At 46.4% G+C, this 22,925-nt stretch overlaps 1 protein-coding gene across 1 annotated transcript; it reads right to left on the reverse strand.

Annotated features, from left to right (window-relative positions):
* Positions 1-7,242: 7,242 nt before the first annotated feature.
* NR2E3 (nuclear receptor subfamily 2 group E member 3) lies at positions 7,243-13,335 on the reverse strand. The gene is made up of 8 exons (XM_063092114.1): positions 13,199-13,335; positions 12,485-12,611; positions 12,245-12,348; positions 11,929-12,150; positions 11,602-11,774; positions 10,464-10,710; positions 10,107-10,212; positions 7,243-7,375 (listed from the first exon to the last, which is right to left on the reverse strand). The coding sequence occupies exons 1-8, from the start codon at positions 13,290-13,292 to the stop codon at positions 7,243-7,245; spliced, it is 1,206 nt and encodes a 401-aa protein (XP_062948184.1). The 5' UTR covers positions 13,293-13,335.
* Between the last annotated feature and the right edge of the window lie 9,590 nt (positions 13,336-22,925).

A 22,925-nucleotide genomic window follows, 5' to 3' on the forward strand; every position in this document is an offset into this window, starting at 1 on the left:
ATTAAATAGATGAAAAAAAATCAAGGACTACTTGAATCTATTTTTGTTAATATTCTGGTTTCTGAAGTTTACTGTAAAAAAAAAAAAAAAAAAAAAAAAAAAAAAAAATATATATATATATATATATATATATATATATATATATATATAGTATGCATATTTCCTTTTAACTGTGTGCTTCCCTCCTTCCCATGGAATTTCTTCCCACGGATTAAGGGCCATTGGACAGGGCAATGAGTGCCACTCATCCCTGGGTTGAGGGAAAAGTAAGACCATCTTTTTCACCACTAGGTGGTCTCCATACACCTGAGTTATAATAGCATTTTAAGTGTCTTAGCATTTGTGGAATTAGAATTCTGTTTTTGCTATTTATAATGTATGAAGAATGAAATATAATACCCTTTCTTAAGTATGTGAAAATGTTTATTTTGAACGTTACTAAATGCATCTTGTCTAACTATTACATGCACTGTTCTGAAAGAGAGCCTTTACCATCTGAATTTTGGTTACCTGAATTTTGGTTATTCTTTTTCATACTTCTTTGATTTGAAGTTATGGAACTGTTAAGTCTTTTGTTAAGGCACAGTCTCTCCTGTTACACAACACTGAACCTCATGACACTGCCTCAGTGGTTACTGGCCAGCCCCAGAGATTAGACTTGGAGCATCATTCTGAGTGGCAGCTAAAGGTAGAAGGAGTCTTTCCTCTCCCTATTTTGGGTTCAGAATTGAGCTAGGGAAAGGAAGCTTTTAAAATCTCCGGAATGAAGATGGTTATTGAGTAAATATTGTTTTAAATCCCACAAACATCTGCCACCTTGTTCATGTTCATGTTGAGGAGTAATAAATTTTAAGCCTTTAAGAATCTGAACTTCAGATAATCTCATAGAGGAAAACCCCTTAGCATGGTTGTGTCAAAGTGGGATTGCTAGTTCCTTGGCCTTGTGCCAGGCTGCACAGTCTGTGTTTCAGTATTCTTGGTAGAGTGGTATGCTGCTGGGCATTAACTACTGTTCTCCACTTGATCCAGAATGTTGGTTAAATACCACATTAAAAAAAGAGATTACCCATGTTGAGCAATTTCCTTTGCCCCAGAGGAATGGCCTAGAGAACACATCTTGGCAAATGTTCTCCCTTCTAAATGTTTGTGTGGGTTTTTTGGGCAAGATAAATTTTCAGCAGTTAAAAAGCTACTTATATAAGTCACTTTATAGGAACTAGGTGATGGATGTTAAGAGACTTTATAATTTTTCTCAGGGACCTGAAACCTGAATTTGGATAAAATTAAATAAAAAATGTTTGTTTTTTCGGTTGCTAGATTTGTGGATTTCTAGTCATTTAACAAGCTGCCAGGATGGGAGGTGGTGGGGAGGAGAGAGCCACACCATTGCAAGAATGGAGAGCAAGTGTGGACCCTCCTTCTGAGGGAAGGAAGCCCTTGTCTCATAGGGTAACAGGCATTGTTGGCCTGATAAAGCAATGAAGCCATAAGTGTTAGAAACTGTGAGAACCAAATGCTGTGTCTGCTTCCATCTGTTCTTAACTGGTCCTCTGCGTAGTTAAAGTTATGTCACCCACAAAGTGATACCACATTACAGCCACTTATGAGTAAGGTATTTAACCTTAATGTGTCAAATTTGTGGTTTCTTACTGCTTCTCCTTTACTTCTTTTCTTTGATCTCAGATGCTGCAAAGGAAATCTCTGCATGGCAGCAGTGGGGCAGCCCCACATTTGGAGCTCATACTCCAAAATGCAGAACATTCTAGTCACGTCACACATTCCCAGCCCCAAATGAAACCTGGATTTTCAATTCTGCCCATTAAAGCCAGTGTAACCCTGTAATTGCGTATGTATCATTGAAAATGTAATGGAAGCAGAGAAGTGTAATTTCATTCTGTATCACAAATTGAAGCAAACTAAAGCAAATATAGGCAGGATTCAGGGAAATGACGTGCTTAGTTTGCAGTGTACTTTGTACTTCCCTGCCATTTAAATAATTTTGCCACTCTGGGCTTCTGAAAACACAAAGGGCGATACAGCCCTCTCACCATGAGCCTTGCAAAGAGAGACAGAAGAAGCTGAGGTCAGGAGATGGGATACTAGAGCCCCCACCTTCTCATGCTTTGGAAACCCTCTATAGCAAGGGTATAGTAAAGACTTCTGTGTTCTATCATAATAGGGTTGTTTTCACTGTCAAAGACAGAAGGTCACAGAAACATGCTGAAAAGAGGGTGTCCAGCAAGGTTCTGCAGTCCCACCTCAGTGCCTATGGGCCATGTATTTTTAATCGTAACTAATGAATGTGTACCTTTCACAAGCACTTTGGTGATCTAGAAAGAAGACAGGATTCTCAGGATGTGGTCAAAGTTAAGAGAGTTTTAATTTTAAAAAGAAACATAATCCAGATGGCTTTTCTTATCCTCCTTTTTTTTTTTTTTCTTTTTTCCTTGGTAGGAGCTGGACATGGGGCATGCATCATTCTGTACTGACAAATGTGTTATGTCCACCCATACTTTGGGACAGCTCCCCAGCACTGTCCCCCAACACATGTAGCCTTGATAGTAAAGTTCCTTGGTATTTGTGGGAATCCTCTGTCTTTCTGTGCCCCTAGAGTACTTTTAACCTCTTTTCTCTGGAACCACTCCCATGTTTGATTTGGTGTTAAAAGGATCACAACAAAATGATGATTGTAGAGATGGACTTATTAGGTTTTGTTGGTCTCTTGGTTGAAACTGTTTTCAAAAAAGTCCCACTAATGAGCCTGTCATCTTGCTATCCATCCATACTTAATGCCTATTTATAAGCCCTCTTGGGTCATATAAAAGTTGCACCTTTTGAACCAAGTATTTGTATTTACTATGGGAAAGGTGTGACTACAGATTAGTATTATATTATTTTAATGGACTTAAAGTAATTTATAATATGCTGAGTATAAATTTTTAAAAGAACTATGTATTGTAAAAGGACATATCCTGTGAAATATATCATTTTACTGTTTAATAGAATAATTCTATAAGAAGAATGATTTATCTCACCCACAGAACTGATTACATTCCTGATGCAATCAACAGGCACTTTGTAATTTCCTTTTTGTTCTTTTTGGGGGGGCACGGGGCAGGGAGCAAGACATCATCTGTATAAAGTGCAATTTGTGTCACTCAAAATATGCACTGTATGGCAACACAAAAGCAGCTTGATGAACAAAGTACCCCATGGCTCATTAAAGAACAAAGCTTCGAGAAGCAGCAATATGTGTGGTTTGTTTTCTGACCATCCTGGCTTCCAACCCCACCCCACCCCAAGGGACAGCAGTAATTTCTTAGTTACACTGATGTGTTTTAAGGAAAGGACCCAACCCCAAATTGACAAAGCACAGAGGTGGTAGTTATTGGGACTAAACTGAATACAAGTGAAGTTGAGATTCAACATGTTGGTTTTCTGTAATGGATGCTAGCTACTGGCTGTCAAGACTTGTTTAATCTTATGTAATCAGTATAAGGCTAGATGGGCAGGGAAGGTAGTAAATGTGCACTTAGGATCCCCACCTAAAATGGCCATTGGAAGAAGTAGCAAGATCTGCTGATAGAGGACTCAAGGAGTTTAATTGAAAGCCAGAGTAACATACTGCAGTAGAAATGGGAATTCAAACCTAGTCTGTCATTTTTGTTCTGCCACTAACTTTTACTGCATGACTTTGGGAAAGTCATTTGCCCTCTCTGGATGTTAGTTTTCCTATCTGGAAATGAGCTATCTTCCCCAGATTTCCTTTTCTGGATAATGCCTACCTGACCCTCAGTTCTCAGTGTTGTAAGGGCAGTTACACTGGAACTTTCCTCTGACCACCTGAACTGTGTTATGTGTCTTGTGTTCTCACCACCTCCCAGTATTCACAGCATCAAACAATTGATGTAAACTTCCCAAGGCAAGAAGTATGCCTGTCTTGCTGACTCTTCGATCCCCAGCATCTAACAAAAGGTGCTGAGCACTTAGGTATTGAATGAGAGGGTTGAATATGATCAGTGGTTCCCAAATGCCAAACCAGGTCAAGGTGAAATGTAAAAATATTAATTTAGTGAATTTTTCCCTAATGTGAAATTCATTTAATTTTTTAAATTCTAAGATCATCCTTCCCATTTCTTTTTACATTAAACTTACATTTTTGCATTATTTACATTACATTGAAATAAGGATAGTGAATGTTAATTTTTTCTTAAAATTTCCTTAATTGGCTAAATAAAACCTAGATAGGCTATTTTAAAACTTTCCCCTGAGATTACTGAGTCTACAACAAAACATTCTGTATGAAGACCTGAGACTGGAAATGTGTAAGGAGATACAAGTTATAAAGAGACCAGAGCTTTGGTTTTTGTTTCTGTTTTTTTAATTGTTCTTTCCCGTAGACTGGGTGGCAGTACAGTATCTTAGAGCCAGGGACATAACCATGGAAACAGATACGAGCACATGTGACCATTGAATCTTACAGACATCTCAGACTCATAGTCAAGGAGTGTCACTTCCAGGTTCCATTCATTCAACAAATACCGTTTGAGCACCCACAGAGCTTGGGGTACTTTGGTGAACAAAAGATCCCTGCCCTGTGGCGTTTGCATGCTAGTGGGGAAAACCAGTGATATCCAGCAGATGGAGACTAGTCATCCACAATATCCAGGTCGATTCGACTATCAGGTTCTATTAATTTGAATGAGCACTTCTTGGCATCTTTGAGTCTTTTCCTGCCCTTCCTACCTCAAAATACCCCCTTTGGGAATACAGAGGAAGTGTCTCACTGATCTTAAAACTGCAGTTTCAGTTGAAAAGAAAGGCCTAGATAGGTCTACAGGGACTACCTCTGTGATGCTTCATAACCAGAGACATTTCTGGCATTGAGGGCAAAAAAGAGCTTTCAAATGATCCCCTTTTCTAGCAAGGGCCCTGAATGAAATCCATTACCCATGAGAATTTCACTGGGGCCAGTCTACAACAAAAGGTTGAATAAATCCTGGGATTAACTAAGAGCTGTACCACATTAGGAAAACAGAAGCCACTCAGCATATTCCAGGTCAGAAGGACTTAGTATAGAAATTAGGAGCTGACATAAACATTGGAAGGACTGGGGGAGCAAAGGTCAGAGAAGTTCACACAGAAGGTCAAGAAAGTCAATATAGATCTCAGCCAAAAGTTCCAAACTTCTCAAGAGCTTGCCTGAAAGACACTGCAGTTCTAAAAAGCTAGACAGGAGGCTTCTGTGAAATTGCCCATCTTCCCCCAAATCTGGCTACCACTGTCTCCAGAGAACAATGGCTTCTCCTTTTACCCTCCAAATCTCATGTGAGTGCCTTCCATTAGCAAATCATATGGGAAGGGGATTCTGAGAAATGTAGTGCCTGGCCTCTTTGCAAGGAAGAAAAATCCTTAGAAGATGATGGAGAGTGGTATTGATGTCAGGTTGACAGCAGACAGTCCAGCTTATGTAGCTCCTCTAATTCTCCAAGACTTCCTCCTAGAGAGCCCCAAAATCAGTTTCCCAATGTAGATTTGTTGTGCTCACTCGTCCCCACTAGCCTGTGAATTTACCAGGCTACCTTTGCAGTCTTACCATGTTCCCCAAAGCCAGCCTGTCAGATAAATGTGCAGGGCTTGTCTGGTCATATCTCAACCATGTTTCTTGTTAAAGGTACCTCTGTGCAGATCTTTAAAACTTATGGACACAACTTTTGATAGGGAATTGGAGAGTGTAATGGCATCTTAGACATTAAATAACCCAAATAAGGCCAGTCTGATGCTTTTAGAAGATGGAGAACCGCAAGTAGTTTGAGTACTTAAGTGAGAAGGGCTTAAACTGGGCAGTATTTGCCATACTCTTTTCTCTCTGGGCACCAGCCTAGCTTTCATCATTTCCAGAGCAGACAGGAGATCTCTGCCAATTAGGGGAATTCAAACACAGGCCAAAGGGCAGGGAACCCCTCGGATTTTGTGGATTTCTCACATGAACTTTTTCATCTTAAGCACTTCCTCACTGAAGGCAGAAAATGCAACAATTGTTCAGCTGGTTCCAGGGGTGGAGAGGGTGGAGGGAGGTGTCAGTGCCAAAGTTAAGCAGCATTAGGTAGAGTCATACCAAGGTGTGAGTCCTCTCTAATCCTCAGTTTTTTCACTTGTAGATGGGGATCATTGGTCCCTCCCCCAGAGTTAATCTGAGGATTAAACAATGCATACTAAGTGCTCAGCTCACTACCTGCAGTACACATTACCTGATATATGTTAACTTTTTAAAATTATTATTTTTTAGGTCTTCTGGGTCTGCCTTTGAGAAGGATCAGGTTTGTCTGAGCTTCATCTTTCCTAAGGAATCAAGAAGTGATGAATCCTTTTTACAAAAAGTGCCTGTAGCTGCCTTATATTGTGTTGAGTGGTGCTCACCTTTATTCATAAAGGGGATGAGGAAGGATGAGGAAGGTAAAGATCAAGATGCTGTGGGATGGCGGGATGCCTTCTAGAGAGAAGCTGGGTTGTTGAATCCTGTGTGGGGGAGATTTTCCACTGGGCTGAATTCATTGTCCTTGGACTCTGACTTGGAGTGGAAACCAGACCTTATGCTCAGTCCTTCAGTGTCCTCAAGGGGAGAGCCTTGACCACATTCATTCTGTTTTTTTATTTGTCACTTTTTTACTGAGGTCTAACAAAATTAAGTGCACAAGTTTTAAGTGCACGGCTCAATGAATTTTTATGTATGAATGTATTTGTGGAACTACTGCCCAGATCAAAATAAAGATTTCTAGTACACCAGAAGTATCCTTTGGGCCCCTTCCCAATCAGTCCGCCACCCACCCACCCGGAGACAACCACCATTCCTATTTCTTTCACCATCAGTTAGTCTTGCCTGTTCTTGAACTTTGTGTAAATGGAACTTTTGTCTAGCTTTTTTCATTCAACTTTTATGTCTTTGAAGTTTTTCCATGTTGTTACATGTTCTCAGTAATCCATTCTTTTTTATTGCCGTTTTTCACTTATATGAATATACCACAATTTATTATCCCATTGTACCATCAATATACAGTGTGGGGCTATTACATCATCAGTGTACAGTATAGAGCTGCTATAAATATTCTTATATCTTTTCGTGGACATTTCTGCTAGGTACACATGCCTACAAGTGGAATTGCTGGGTCAAAAGGTAGGCAAATGTTTAGCTTCAGGGGCTGTTTCCCACAGTGGTTGTAAACACTTTACTTCCACACTCCACTAGTTTTTGAACATGTCACAAAGGAGCTTCTCCATTGGAGTATTCCCTATGGTCTTGCGGAAAAAGAGAAGCTCGATGCGTTCAGGAGTAATAAACCTCAAAGACGGGAGGAGTAGAAGCAATTTCCCAAACCTGAACAGGAGAGAGGACACCATCAGTTTTATTGCCAGCTTCTGAGTACTAGTCCTTGGGACAGTGCCCTTCTAGGAGAGGCAGGGGAGGAAGGAGAGGAGAGAGGAGAGACACCAAGGAGAGTAAGGAAAAATTTTGAGGAAAGGCCCCATTCATGAGAGGAGTTAGCTCCACCCTACCCTGACCTGTTGTGAGCCACTCCGCCCCCCATTAATTTAGGAGTGCGATGAAAATAGTGAATAAATATTGTTTGTTATGTGTAAAGATTATAAAGAGAAGTTATATTAGTCCTATATATGAATATATAATTATTAATCATATGAGTATTAGATAATTATATGATTAGTTTTATATATGTAAGAATATAAATTCTGGTCTGTAAACCACCTGAGATGATAATAGTCATTACTGAAAATGTTCTGAAGTTGAAGGATAATTTTGGTGGCTGAGATACTCATCCAGAAAAAAATTCATTATTGTTTTAAATAAGAATTGCTTGCTAAGGCAGAGGTCCCCAGCACACAAATAAAGGTGGATGGTGAAGCCCTCAGAGTCAGATGGGAGGATCTGACAGGGTAGAAGGCCTGACAGCTGGGGTCAATGCCCAACATTGGGAGGCTACTCCACAGTGGAGCACTCCATACCCAACTCCCACCATGGAGGCCTTCGGGAAGACTTCCCACCACTCAGTGATCTGCTAAACTTGTTTGGCCAACCTAAGGGCTTCCTTTCTCTTGCGAGTGCCAGGTGAGTGGCACTGAGCAATCATATAACCCTCCCATCTGCCTTCCCTCTTGTGTGTTTCTGATGTAAAGGGTGGGAGGAAAAAGAAGTAACCATAAAGTCAGTTAGAGATTTTTTTTCGAACTGCAGGTATTGAGCCACTTAGTTCTGAAATTAAATTTAGTGAATCACAACCAGCCTTTTCTTTAAAAAGAAAATAAAATAGAAATAGAGTAAATTGTACAAAGTAAGGAACTTACTTTGGAACTTCCTTTCAGTGTCTGTGCATATATTGGGTTATGATGGAGATTGTATTTCCTCCTGAGTATTGCAGTTTTAAAAAACTGAAATACGCTGACAGAGAATACAAAACCACTATCTTAACACTCAGTTCTGCCTGTAGTATGTTATGAACTGCTACAGAAGTGACACGGGAAATCTTAATCAGTGTTTTTAAATTTGACACATAACCAATATGCCAGGACATCTCTGGGAGTCGGTCCCAACAGAAACTTGGCCTAGGAAGGCCACTGGTTTCTGAGTGTCTGTGATGACCACTCTTAGGATTTATGTCAAGTCTTAGTTATAGTGGATGCTCTCCCTGTGCTCATAAGCAGCACAAGTCTTCCTGCACAACCCAGTATACACCTTGTATACTTTGACTCTTCTTAAAGAGTAATTACCTCTTCTCCTTGTGATCATTTCTCAAATTAGACGTGATTTGATAATGCCCATGTTAGCTCACTTCTTCAGAGAGAACTGCCGAGAGCCCCCAAAAGAATGTCAAAAATGTGGTCTAAAATAGCCAATAGATGCCTGTAAGCCAAGATGTCCAAGCTTGCCAGGAATCCATTGTATCCACTGATGGTGGGCCAAGTAGGGCAGTCCCAGAGCACTGGCTCCTGCCCACCTTCCCCCAGCCACACTCTCAGTCTGCAGCTGCCACTTGCCAAACCCAGCCAGGACTGGGCTGCTGTCCACCAAGTGCATGGCTTATGCAAGTGCATGGCTTATGCAAGTGCATGGCTTATGCAAGTGCATGGCTTATGCAAGTGCATCTCTGCAAGATGCCCCCTGCACGTCCATAGACCTTCTCATGTTCCCTGAAAAACTATCTTTTCCTCCTGACTTACCTTTTTATTTTTGAATACTCTCCTCCCAAATAGCTCCTTTTCCCTCATTCCTTACCTCCAGCCAAGTGCCAAGTGTGACTCATTCCAACTCCTAGAGTCTTTTGCATTTGTCATTCCCTTTCTACTCGCATGGCTTCTTCCAAAGATCAGAACTCTAGCGAATCCCCTGGAAGGTGGCAGTAGTTGCTCTCCCCTCCCTGGTAGTGTACTCTGTTGTCACTGCCATGCCAGTCTCCATGAGCTCCAGCCCCGTGTACTATAGTTACTCTCCTGCTCAAAAACCTGCAGTGGCTCCTCTCTGCCTCCCAAATCAGCTGTGGCCTTTGGCTGGTGTTCAAAGTCCTCAACAAACTGGTCTCAGGGTGGCTTTCTGGCTTAATCTCTTACCTTCTCACTGGCAGCAATCTGTTGTACCCTCCAAACTGGGCTCCTGTCCTAAGAACACATCCATGCTTGCCTCTCTCTCCCCCTCTGTAAATGATGTTTTCTCTCCTTTTAGACCCTATCCTTCCTTCCAAGGCCAGCCCTGCCTCCACAAAGTCCCTCTCAATTCTGCTTCACTCCTCCCACCCCCAGTGGGTCTCTCTCCTTCAGATACACGCAGCCCCACAGACCCGACTAGGGTGGTTCTCATCTTCAGCATGGTCACTGTGCTGGGTATCCTTGGAAGGTGGCAGCTTTGTCTTATGCACATTCTGGTCCCCACTCCCGGAGCCTGGCACTGGGCCTAGGACACAGCATATGTTGGATATGTGCCAGTTGAACTGAAACCCTCGTCCTGTCTAATCTGTGGAGCCCTGAGGTGGTGTCAGAGAGCTGGGCAGGGGGTGAAGAGAGGACAGGATGATAGGCAGGTAGGCACGTGCTCAGGTCACCTCACAGGCTGGCTGGGGTGGTGGGCCTTGCTGTGCTGGCTCAGCATCACTTGGGACTGGTCTTGCAAGGCCTCCACTTGTTCAGGATCTTTCAGGCCCCGCGTCTCTGGGAAGATAGCACCAGTGAGCTCTGCTGCAGGGGCTCCCCAGCCTGCCCTGTCCCCTCACAGTCAGCCAAGGGGGGCCCTCAGGAGAAGTGAGCCCAGCCCGCACCTCTCTCCCCCTGCCACCAGGGAAGAAGCCACGCTGCACACATGTGGGTGGTGGAGGGAAAGTGAGAGGTGAAGGAAGTCACTGGAATTCCCATTCTTCATCCCCAGCCACTTCCCTGGAAGGCTTGGGCAAAGACTCCGCTACCTGGTTTGAAGAGGACCAGGGCCTTCATGCAGGCAAACTCCGTGGGGTCTACCGCCAGTGTCCGGAAGCGAGAGATGGTTTCCCGCAGAATGCGCGTCTCCACACTGGCCAGTGTCAGACGGCCCTGGGAGCTGCTGGCAGCAGAGGCCTCAGGCGGGGTCAGCAGTGGGCAGCTGTCCAGGGGCAGAGACCACTGTATGGCTCCGAGGAGGAAGAGTTCACTCCATGCCTCTTCCAGCAGGATCACCTGTGCTCAGAGAGGGCATGAGGGGGATGGCTGGCACACAGCTCCTCCAGCTCAGCCTGGAGCCTCTGCCACCTTCACAGGTGCCCCCAAAGTGGAAGGGCTGGTCCTCGGTGCCCAGAATATTCTCCTGACCTCTGCCTGATATCAGCCAGGGCCCAGAGCTCTGGGATTTGCACCATCTGGCCCAGCTGCCTAGGTTCCGAGATACCCTATGGGTTCCATCCAGAACTGCAGCTGGAACATTTAGGGAAGCCTAGAGACATGGGAAGAGGGGCAGCCCCAGGGACACACCCAGGAGTGTCCTAAGTTGAGTGAACACAAGAGACTCAGCCTGGCTTCTCTAGTTGCTCATCGAAGCACAGACTGGTTAAGGGCTCAGACCCTCAGAGTGCCTCTCTTTCTGGCTCATCCTGAGGGCTGCCTGCCTGTCACAAGCCCAGAGGGGTGTCCCGGAGGTGGAGACGTTGGGCCGAAACACAAGCCCTGAAGAGACAGGCACTTGTGCTCCAAGGAGGTCTAGAGTAAGCCACTCATACTGTTCAGGGCGTGGAGATTGCCCTTCACATGCAGAATGTCTGCAGGGCTTCGGAGTCTGTCTAGAAGGAAAGAAAACCCAGGGAGCCATAGGCATTACCTTTAAATCCTGGGTCCCTGTGGGCCCCTGACCACTATCCCTGTTTAGGAGATATGTGCACCCCACTGTTACCATCCTTAAGCATGTGCCCCTGACTGTTGCTGACTCAGGGTCATGTGCATCCCCCAGTCATCATCCATGGTGTGTGCCTGTCCACTCATCACCCGCACAGGACATATGTCTCCAATCTGCCTGTCTTGCCTGAGTCGCCTGACTCTGGCCTGGCCCAGCTTCTCAGCAGGCCGGCCATGGCGTACCTGATCCCGGAAGGGCAGGTTGGAGAACACGGGCAGGTTCTTGGCCCACTTGACAGCCATGAAGAGCAGACGAGCTGATGTCTCATGGATGGTGTCCAGGCCACAGGGGGAGGAGGAGTATGGGGATGAGGGGAACTCAGGGTCATTGCTGGTGACATCAATGTTCTCATCAGCTGTTGGAAGAGCATGTTGTGACCTCAGCACCTGCTCTGCAGGAGATGGTAGGGAGGACTCAGGGACCCTGGGTGTGAGGATACAGGCTAGGTGCTGTGGCCTCCCTGTGACCCAGGAGTGGAGGCCTCTGCTCTGGCCTTCAGCCTCCCTTACCATCCTCTGGCTCCAGCTTAGCGCAGGTTTCGGCTGTTATAAGGCTGGCCATGAAGTGGTGGCCCAGGGCTCTGGCCGAAGACACTGGCATAGGGCCCCGAGGGCTGGGCCCTGCCGGAACAGGAGGAGCTACCAGGGCCTCCATCCGGGGCTCAGTGTCTGACTCCACGCTGTCCAGGCGGACCTGGGCCGTGCTTCGGGGTTGGCGCTCATTCTGCACGGCTGGGGAGGCAGGAAGGGTGAAGACACCGCACCAGTCACACTGCCCATCTCTTCTGTTGTGCAACCCCCTCCAGGGCCCAGACCCCCAGCTCACCATCCTGGTTCATGCCTGCCTGCAAGCACTTCTTCAGCCGGCAGGCCTGGCACTGGTTGCGATGGGCCTTGTCCACCGGACACATTCCCGCCCCCACCTGGCACCTACAGGAGAAGGGGAGCCCCAGAGGTCAGTGTCTTGGTGTGGACATTTTTTCCCTAGCCCCTTCTTCCCTGAACAACCTCCAGCCCTCTCAGGAACCCTCAGGGGCAGCAGCCCAGCAGGGCTCACCTCCCTCACCTGTAAATGAGCCTCCGCCTCACGCTCCTCTTGAAGAAGCCGCTGCAGCCGTTGCAGGCATAGATGCCATAGTGCTTTCCGCTGCTGCTGTCGCCACACACGCGGCACTGGAGCGAGGGGCCCGCGCCTGAGGGGCAGTGCAGGCCAGGGCGGGGGCTGGGCCAGGGCACAGCTGCACAATTCTCTACACCCCCGCCGCCCCCGCCAGCCCCTCAGATCCCTTTTCCTCTCCACTGGTTCCTGCCCACCCATATTTAAACACACTTGCATCTCTGCCATCTGGAAAAGTGTCTCCCTCATTATATATCCCTACTCCCTCCTCTACCCCTAACTTCTGTCCTCTCTTCTCCCTCGTTTTTAGCAACAGTACATACCCTACCTCCACTTTCCCAGCTCCCATTTCTTCTCTGCAGGTGGCTTCAGGCTCCATCACCCCACAAGAACATTCTCCTCAACACCACGAGGGACCCCTTTGCTGCCCAGCTCTAGGGTGCTTCTCTGCTCTTTCCTTCCCCAGCAGCTCAGCTGTCCTGTCCTGGCTCTGCCCACCTCCATGTTGCTAGGATTTTGGGTTTGCCAGCAGGTTCCTTCCCACTTGCCCATAGACCTTGGTGTTGGGTCTAAGTTGCTCTGTTTCCTTTCATGGTCCCTGCAAACTTCTGGTCCACACTCTGCTCCCAATAGTCCAGACACCACCTCCATTAAAAGCCATACCTGTCGGATCCTCCCCCAGGCCCCATCTGCCTGGAGACTCCTTCCTGGAGGCAGCCACAGCAGCTGGTGCAGCTGCAGCCACAGTGGTGCTCATCGGAGCTGTTGGCCTGGCCCTAGATGGTGCCAGGGCAGCCTCCACCTGCCTGTCTGCCTGCGGGAGGCCTCTGGATCACTGAGCTGGCCCAGCCTCTGGCTCAATCTCTACCTCTCTCTCTTCTGTCTCTATTTCTCCCTCTCCCTGGCCCTGGTGGTCTTTGTATCGCTCCCTGTGTCTCTGTATCTCTTTCTCTCTTCTCTGTCTCCCTGCCTCCTGTCCCCTCTGTCTTAACTCAGGAGTTCCCCAACTTCCTGAGGCCCCTCACAGCAGTGGCTCGGGCTAAAAGAGATTTCTCCCAGGGCAGCCGCTAGACGCAGTTTATGATCCTCTTAATCTTTACTGTCTCCACAGGGGATCAACCGGCCACACCTGTAGCATTACCAAGGTGCCCCTGGAGCCAGTCAGTCTTGCTGCCCCCATGCCAGTTCCCAGGCTGCCCAATGTCTCCAGGTCCCTTCTGCCCTGTGTTCTTAGCTGTTTGCCATTCAATGCCAAATCTTGAAGGGAGGTGTGGACTCCACTTCCCCCAAGAACTTTAATCTTTTTGAGCCCACTCTGCATGCAGCTTGTGTCTGAAGGCAAGTGTGCGGTCCATGAGAGTGCGTCCCCGTGCCTGCGTGGGTCCCTGCATGTGGGCTCTCACTCTGGCTCCTAGGTAGATCCAGCTCTCCCCCTGGTGGTTCTCACCAGAATTTCTTGATAAGGGACTGCTTGGGGCCCATGATTTGAGGATCTTGGGCCCCTTGGAAGGTTAGCAATCCTCAGACACCTGGCACAGAGGAGGGTCAGGTCCAACGGAGGGTCTGAAGCTGGCCTGGGGGCAGGAGGCCTGGGGCTTAATCTAGAGGGTCTCCTCCTGGCCTGTGAGGTGGCAGAAGAGGTGCTGGCAGGTGTTTTTCTCAGTTGCCTGGAGGGTGGGGGCTTCAGGAGGGAAAGGGATGAGGACACAGCCCCGTGAGCCTGGCTTGGGCTCTCAGGCAGCCTCCCCTTCCTCCCCTGACTCGACCTCATAGTCCCTCTGCTGCCCCCAGGCCCAATCTTACCAGCTCAAGCCCATGACGGTTCTGAGGGGAGGAGTGGGAAGGAGGAGTCTGGGCCTCCTTGCAACATGCCTGGCCCCGGCTGGCGAGGTGGAGAGAGCAGAGACAGACCCAGGTTCAAGTCCTTGCGCTGGCACAGGCCATCCATGTGTCCCCAAGCAAGTGACTGAAACTGTCTGAACTTCAGTGTCCTTGTCTGTAAAGAATGATGACAAAAGTACCTGTCTTGTAGCGTAGCTGGGAAATTAAGCAAGATAAACCAGGAAATGTGTTTCAGTGCCTGGCACTTAGTGAGAGCATAATGAATGACGGGTGCAGGTGCTATTATTATCACTTCTGCAGTTATTGAGAAGATCACCAAATAACACCCAGTAGAAAGCTTTTCCTTTGCCTGCCAGTCCCTACTGGTCTGGAGGGGACTGCCCATCCTCAGCAGTCCTGAGCTCACCCCTGGGGTGAGCTGGGCTGGGGTTGGCCCAGCCTTAAAGCCTGGGGAGAAGAAGGACAGCAAGAAGCTTCTGGAAGGATCATGGAGTTCAGGGGACAGAGGGAGTGGGCATGGCCCTTATGTAAATGGGGTTAACCTTCACTGTGACAGAGAAGCACTATTGGGGATTTGGAAAGTCAGCTTGAGGGCTTTGCAGGGTAATCCGCTTTCTGGGGCCTCAGAAGATCGAGGCCACCGGGCTGAGGCTTCTCACCTGTCCTCCTCTCCTCGGTACTCACCCTCCCTGCCTCCTCCTACCAGGAAGCCCCTCAGGACCCCCATGGACAAGGTCTCTAGCTCCACCTAACCGTCAAAGTCAAGGGCATCTTTCTTGAACTTGACTGACCACTCCCTCCTTCCCAAAGCCTGTCTCCCCACTCCTTCACCCTGAACTTGTCACCACCTCTGTGTGCCCAGAGGTGGGCCCCAGCGACCTTTTCACTCTCCCCTTGGGCAATCACACTTTACACCAGACTCTTACCTACGACTCTGCCCTGAGTGCCCCACCCACTGGTCCACCAGAGTTCCACTGTGGTGTCCAGCTCCACATGCCTCGAGCCAACCTGTCCTCAACTCATCTCACAGAGGGGCCTGAGGCCTGAAGGACTGCAGGGCAAATGTGTGCAAGGATGAAAATGCCTAAGGCTGAGCCCGAGGGTCTCTAACCCTGGGGACCTGAGCCAAGGAAGAGCCAACGGAGCATCTGAGACGCAGAGGGAAACTCAGGACTGTGTGGGGTCATGGAAGGAAGGCAGGGGAGGATTCAAGGAGGGAGGCTTCTCCTCCTCAAGTGTTCTCTGAGATCATTAGCATTGCCAGTAAGAATGAGGAAGCCAGCGTGAAGAGTTCTTATACAAATACTTGCAATGTCCTATTCAAACCTCCCAGTGAAGGAGCGACTATTATTAGTTTCAACTCACAGACTAGCAAACTGAGTCAGAGAGGTTAAGTAACTTGTCTCAGGCCACACAACTTCTGAGTGGTGGAGGAGGTTGGGGATGGAGACAGGGATTTCAAACTTGTGTCTGATCCCCAAACTCCTGCTTTCCATGAGGATATTCAAGGAGAAGCTGCTGAGCAGCCTCCTTTGGCTTTAGCGGCAGAAGTAGCTGGTGTCCTTGGCTGTTCCGAAGGAGGCTGGACAGGGCAGACAGCTGACCCATGTGTGGGGAGGGAGGAACTGGCAGCCCAGCGCTGGTTGTGAGGGAAGGGGATTGTAGGGAGGGGAGCATTAAGGAAAGATCCCCCCATCCCCCACCCTCCACCCCGCATCAAGGGAGATATTTAAATAAATATTTTAGGAGAGGAATTCCTCTTAAAATGCAAGATACAGAAGAGAAAGACCAGCGAGAGAGAGGGTAAAGCTGGAGGCGGGTGTAAATCGCACCCTTCACCATGCCCAGAATCTCTGGTGAGACGGCCAGAGCCCAAGTAGAGGACCTGTAAGGAATCAGAGGATCCAGGCCTCAAGGGGCAGGCCTGGGGTCCTGGTTTTACGTCTTCTGGCTGTGTGAACTTGGCCAAGTTGTTCTGCTTCTCTGTGTTTCAGTTTCAGCATCTCAATCTTGTGGGTTGTGGTGGGATTAAAGAAGATAATGCTGTGAAGGGGTTAGCACAGATGGAGGGGAGGAGGTGGGGCCGGGGCCAGGGCAGGAGGGCAGCAGTCGCCATGACCGCTCTCAAGAGCTGCTCCTGCTCTCTGAGGGCAGGAGCCTCTCTGGAGGGATGGGGTGTGGAAGCAGGGGCTGAGGAGGGAGGCAAGATCTGAAGCAGCAGCTGTGGGGAAAGGATTTGGGGAGTCTTGGAGGGAGCTCTGCAGCCCAGCTGAGGTTAGAGACCTTGACTTCACAAGTGAGGGGTCGGGGTGGGTGTAGGAGGTGCCTTGAAGCCCTCAGCAGGACTGGTCCATGGTGGTGGTCCCTTCCAGCAAGGGCATTGGACAGACTGTGGGGAAGACGTTGAAAGCTTTGGCAAAGGAGCTGAGTAGGGAGAGATCTGCCTGTCCAGCTCCCCTCCTCCGGGCTATCTGCCCTGCTGCCTCAGCCCCCGTTCTCTCCTTCTAGAGAGATCTTGTGCAAGGCCAGACCCTGTCCTTAATGCTGAGCCTCATTCTTGCCCAACTTTCTTTCCTCAGTCCAGATGGAATATTCCAGAGAACAGGATCACAAGGCACTTAATGGATAGGAAGTCTATTTTTTAACTTATCACTGTTTTCCTGATATTCTATACTTGGTATGTATTACTTAGAATGGCAAAAAAAAAAAAGCCGTTTAAATAAAACACACCTGCAGTGGGTGACCCGCCTGTTGTCACACCTGTTTGACTTCATTATGACTCTGCAAATCACTTTGATGCCAGCCAAACTCCTCGGAAGCCTGGCCCTTGGTTCCCCAGCAGGTCAGGCCCAGCCAGAGCCGAGCACTGTGCTGAGAGAAAGGACGACAAAGCCCAGCAGGGCTTGGGGGTTGGGGTGTCTCCCCCGATCTGTGACCACCAGCTGCTGGGGCAGACGCCAAAGGATTACTCAACCCAAAGCCTTGAATCTGCTGACTAAGCTGCCAGAGGCCACCTTATCACTAATACAATTATTCCCCCAGGGACAGGTCAGCAACTTCCTCTGACTCCCTGGAGGCCTGGGATGGGCTGAGGGTGGTGCAGAAGGTGTTTTGCGTGACAAAGGCTGCACAGCGACCTCCCCCTGAATCCCTAGGGCCCTGCAGGTGAAGCACCTGCACCAGCCTGTCTAGCCCCTGTCATACACTGTGCCACCAAGTCCCAGTCCTGAGGCATGACTTGGGACCTGCCAGAGGGAGGATGGAGTGGCTCCTGCGGGTCAGGCTGGCTGAGCAGGGTGGTTATGGCTCCCATTCCAGCTGCGGGCTTCTTGTTTGGGGCAAACCTGTTCATGACATTGGGTCCTGGGAACATGTCTTCTTCCAGGATTTCTTAAAAATGCTGCCCCCATCCCCCACCCCAAGTGCCTTCTGCATCTTTGAAGCATAGCTAGCAGTAAGTGCCTAGGCTCTGGAGCTGGAGGCCCAGCAACTCCACTTCTAGGAAACTATCCTGTGGAAAATTTCATGAAGATTTAATTCTATGGATGTTCTCTGCAGCAATTTTAGGAAAATATCCATCTGTAGACAACTGACTAAATAAATTAGGCTACATCCCTACAGTGGAATGCCATGCAGCCATGGCAAATGGTGGTGTTTCTGTATTCATTTATGTGGAAATACACCCACAATGTTTCAGCTTCAAAGCCAGTTTCCAAGCAGTGTGTACAGGTTCGATTTCATGGGTCAGGGGAATTTCTAGCCAAAGATCATGGGACGCCTTTCTCTTTGGCAGGACCTAAATGAATCAATGGTTTCTTTTCCTAGATGCATGGAAGGTTCAAGACTTCAAGAGGCAGACACCAGCAGGAACGTTTCTCAACAAAGCCTCTTTATTTTCTTTTTAAGATAACATTTAGAAACAATCAGATATTCCCCTATAGTTTTCCCAGTCCTTGGCTAGTCAGTCGCGTCTTTCCCTTTGAATCGTCTTAAAGGCCTGAGCCGAACAGGAGGGGGCCCTGCCCCGTCTTAGGGTAGGCAGACAAAAAACAGTCTGTCCTGGACACACTCCGTCTGCTGCTCCACGTAGGGGTGACCCCTTCCTTCTTTGTATCCGAGTTGACTGACAGGGATGGTATTCAGGTTAGCTTCTCCTCCCTCCTGGGCACTCTGAGAGGTGAGCTTCTCAAGTCTCTGGCAGAGCTCTTGTAAAGACGCCGCAGCAGAAGCTCACCACAAACAGAAATTTCTGTTTTGCTTGAACATTTCATAACAAACATGTATTACAATTATAATTAGAATAAAGTGAAGCGCCTTTCATTTTTAAAAAAGAGAATGGCTGATTTGTAACCAACATTACCCATAGTAATCATCATCATAGGAAATATTTATGCAGAAATAGTATTCATGTGTTGGAATGAAAAGCTGTGCATGCTCTCATTCTCTCTCGTCGCCCAAGGGGAGGGCTGGTGTGTGCAGCAGCCGGTCAGGCCTGAGCCTCACCGATCACAAGAGCTGCAGCAGGAGGCCCCCTCCACCTGCTGTGACATGTGCAAACCCTTCAGTTGCTGGGCCATGGGGAGGGGCCCAGGCAGCAGCTATCTGAAAACCAATACAGAAGTATTTTAAAAGTTTAACAACAGGTACAACCATGCCAGTATACACCAGCTGACTGACCCTCCTACTTATAATATTTATTATTTCCTAGAAATAAACAACCTAGGCAGAGTTTTTCAATCCTGGCACTATTGACATTTTGGGCCAGGTAACTTGGCTGCGGGGGCTGTCCTGTGCATTGTAGGGTGAATAGCAGCATCCCTGGCCTCCCCACTAGATGCCAGTGGCACTCCCTTCCCCCTTGTTATGACAACCAGAATGTCTCCAGACATTGCCAAGTGTCCCCTGGGGGGCAGATTCACCCTTGTTTGGGAACTGCTGGCATCAGTCATGTTATACTCTGCTCCCAAGAGACAGTTCACTGAGTCTGTTTCCAGAGATGTGGGAAGTGCTTCCCATGACAAACGTCCGTGAAGAGTCCCCAGGCCCATCAGGCAGGTAACATTATCCCCAGTTTCACACAAATGCAGACTCGGGAAATAACTCTCTGGAAGTATGTTCAGAATGTCAACAGAGGTTTTTCTCCAAAAGAGAATTTTACTATTTTATTTTTTTCTCTATAGTTTTCTGTATTGTTTGAATGTTTAATGATGACGGTGTCTTTCCATTGGGACTGGTTAATTTGAAATGAATATGAGCTATAATAAAAATAATAATAGGGAATATTTATTAAGAAATTGTTATGTGCCAGACACAGTTCTAAGTGTTTCTATATGTAGACTCATTTGATCCTCACAACAGCACTATCAGGTAGGCATTATCATGATTATCCTCGTCTTACAGATGCGGCCACCATTACAGAGAGGTTTAGCGACTTGCCCAGTGTCACACAGATAGTGAGTGACAGAGCTGGGATTCAAACCCAGGCAGATATTTGTAAAACGGTTATGTCATGAGAATTTAACTGCCTAAAAGTAAGGGAGAAAAAGATGGGAATATCATTTTTAAAAAACCAAAAACCTTCATACATTTAATAAGAGAAATCTCTTGCAGACATGTTTTGTCTCTAGGTAGGCTGAAAGGACAAAGCAGATATTCTGGGCTGTGGAAGGTCACTTTTTTTTTTTTTTTTTTTTTTGTCTTTTTCGTGACCGGCACTCAGCCAGTGAGCGCACCGGTCATTTCTATATAGGATCCGAACCCGCGGCGGGAGCGCTGCACTCTACTGAGTGCGCCACGGGCGTCACGTTGAACTGGTCTGTTTCCAGCTTTTCTACGAGATGCAGATTCTTAAACTCAAAACTGTAATGAAACTTACAGAGAAAAGCTAAAGGATTTCTCTATAGAAAAACCTCCCTGTTTTCTGTGTTTGAGTTTAATGGAACAGCTCTGGGCTGCACCAGGTATGACTGGGAATTACTGTGTGTGTGTGTGTGTGTGTGTGTGTGTGTGTGTGTGTGTGTGTGTGTGTGTGTGTGTGTGTGTGTGTGTGTGTGTGTGTGTGTGTGCGCGCGCGCGCGCTCCTGTGCATGTGCATGTGTGTGCACATGTGGGGCGAGAATCTGTCTCATGGCCATGGCTAGCTGAGTTGTGCTGTGTTGGCACAAAGATGTCGTTCTGCCTGTGTCTGTTGTGGTTTAATTCTTTTTTTTTCTTTTCAGTTTTATTTATATTTATTTTTGTGGGGTATAGTGTGTGGTTTCAATACATGCATAAACTGCACAATGATTCACTTAGGGTAGAGAGCATAGTTTTGTACTGATTAGTCCACCACTTCTCCTCCCCCCAACCCCCAGCACTGCCAGCCTCTAGCAACCATTATTCTACTCTCTACTTCTATGAGAACCACTTTTTTTTTTTAGATTCCACGTGAGATTGAGATGATGTGGTATTTGTCTTTCTGTGCCTGACTTACTTCACATAACATGATGGTTTCCACTTATTTCCATGCATGTTGCTGCAAGTGATAGGATATCAAGTTCTTTTTATAGCTGAATATTGTTCCATTGTGTATATCAATCACCTTTTCTTCTTCCATTCATCCATTATTGGGCATTTAGGTTGATTCCATCTCTTCACTATTGTGAATAGTGCATGATGAACATGGGAGTGCAGGTGTCTTTTTTGACATATTGATTTCATTCCCTTTGGGTATATACCCAATAGTGGGATAGGTGGATCCTAAAATAGATCTACTTTTAGTTCTCTGAGGAATCTCCAAACTGTTTTCCACAATGGCTATCATAATTTACATTTCCACCTACAATGTAGGAGGGTTCCCTTTTCTCCCCATCCTCACCAGCATTTGTTATTTTCTGTCTTGTTAGTAGCCATTCTAACTGGAGTGAGATGATATCTCATTGTGGTTATAATTTGCATTTCCCCAATGATTAGTGATATTGAGCATTTTTTCATGTGCTCCTGGCCATTTATATGTCTCCTTTTGAGAAATGCCTGTCCAGGTCCTTTGCCCATTTTTAAATTGGGTTTTTTGTTTTGTTTTTTGCTGTTGAGTTTCTTATATATTCTGGATATTAGGCCCTCATCTGATATGTAGTTTGCAAACACTTTCTCCCATTCTGTAGGTTGTCTCTTCCCTTTGTTGACAGTGTCCCTTGTTGTGCAGAAGCTTTTTACTTTGATGTAGTCCCATTTCTGTATTTTTGCTTTAGTTGCGTGTGCCTTCATGGTCTCACTCCAAAAAGTGCTGACCACACCAATTTCACATAGCATTTCCCCTGTTTTCTTCTAGTAGTTTCATAGTTTTGGATCTTAAATTTAGGTCTTTAATCCATTCTGATTTTATTTTTGTGTATAGTGAGAGATAGGGGTCTAGTTTCAATCTTCTGCATGTAGATATCCAGTTTTCCCAGGACCATTTATTGAAGAGGCTGTCCTTTCTCCCCTGTATATTCTTGGCACCTTTGTCAAAAATCAGTTGGCCATAAGTGCAGGGGTTTGTTTCTTGGCTCTCTATTCTATTCCATTTGTCTATTTGTCTATTTTTATGCCGGTACCATGCTGTTCTGGTTACTATAGCTTTACAGTATATTTTGAAGTCAGGAAGTGCGATGCCTCCAACTTTGTTCTTTTTGTTCAAAATTGCTTTAGCTCTATGGGGTCTTTTATGGTTCCATATAAATTTTAAGATAGTTTTTTTCTATTTCTGTGAAGAATGTCATTGGTATGTTGATAGGGAATGCATTGAATGTGTAGATTGCTTTGTGAAATATGGACATTTTGATTATGTTAATTCAACCCATGAGCATGGGATATCTTTCCATTTACTGTGTCCTCCTCAATTTTTTTTCACTACTGTTTTATAGTTTTCATTGTAGAGATCTTTCACGTCCTTGGTTAAATTTACTCTTATGTATCTCTTTTTTCTTTCTTCTTTTCTTTCTTTCTTTATTTCTTTCTTTCTTTTTTTTTTTTTTGGTAGCTATAGTGAATGGGATTGCTTTCTTGATTTCTTTTTCAGCTATTTCATTATTGGCATATAGGAAGGCTATTGATTTTTGTGGTTAATTTTGTATCCTGCTACTACACTGAATTCATTTATTAGTTCTAGTAAATTTTTTGGTGGTGTCTTTAGGGTTTTCTATGTATAGGATCATGTCATCTGAAAATAAGGATAGTTTGACTTACTCCTTTTCAATTTGGATGCCCTTTACTGGTTTCTCTTGCCTTATTGTGCTGGCTAGAACTTCCAGTAATATGTTGAATAAGAGGGGGAAAGTGAGCATCCTTGTCTTATTGCATATCTTAGAGGAAAAGCCTCCAATTTTTGTCCACTCAGTATGATATTAGATGTGGGTTTGTCATACATGGCTTTTATTGTGTTGAGGAACATTCCTTCTATACCTAGTTTGTTGAATGTTTCTATCATGAAGGGATGTTGGATTTTATCAAATACTTTTTCTGCACTTATTGAAATGATCAGATAGGTTTTTTTCTTCATTCTGTTGATGTGATGCATCATGTTTATTGA

Source organism: Cynocephalus volans, chromosome 3 (assembly GCF_027409185.1).
Source record: "Cynocephalus volans isolate mCynVol1 chromosome 3, mCynVol1.pri, whole genome shotgun sequence".
NCBI classification, from domain to species: domain Eukaryota; kingdom Metazoa; phylum Chordata; class Mammalia; order Dermoptera; family Cynocephalidae; genus Cynocephalus; species Cynocephalus volans.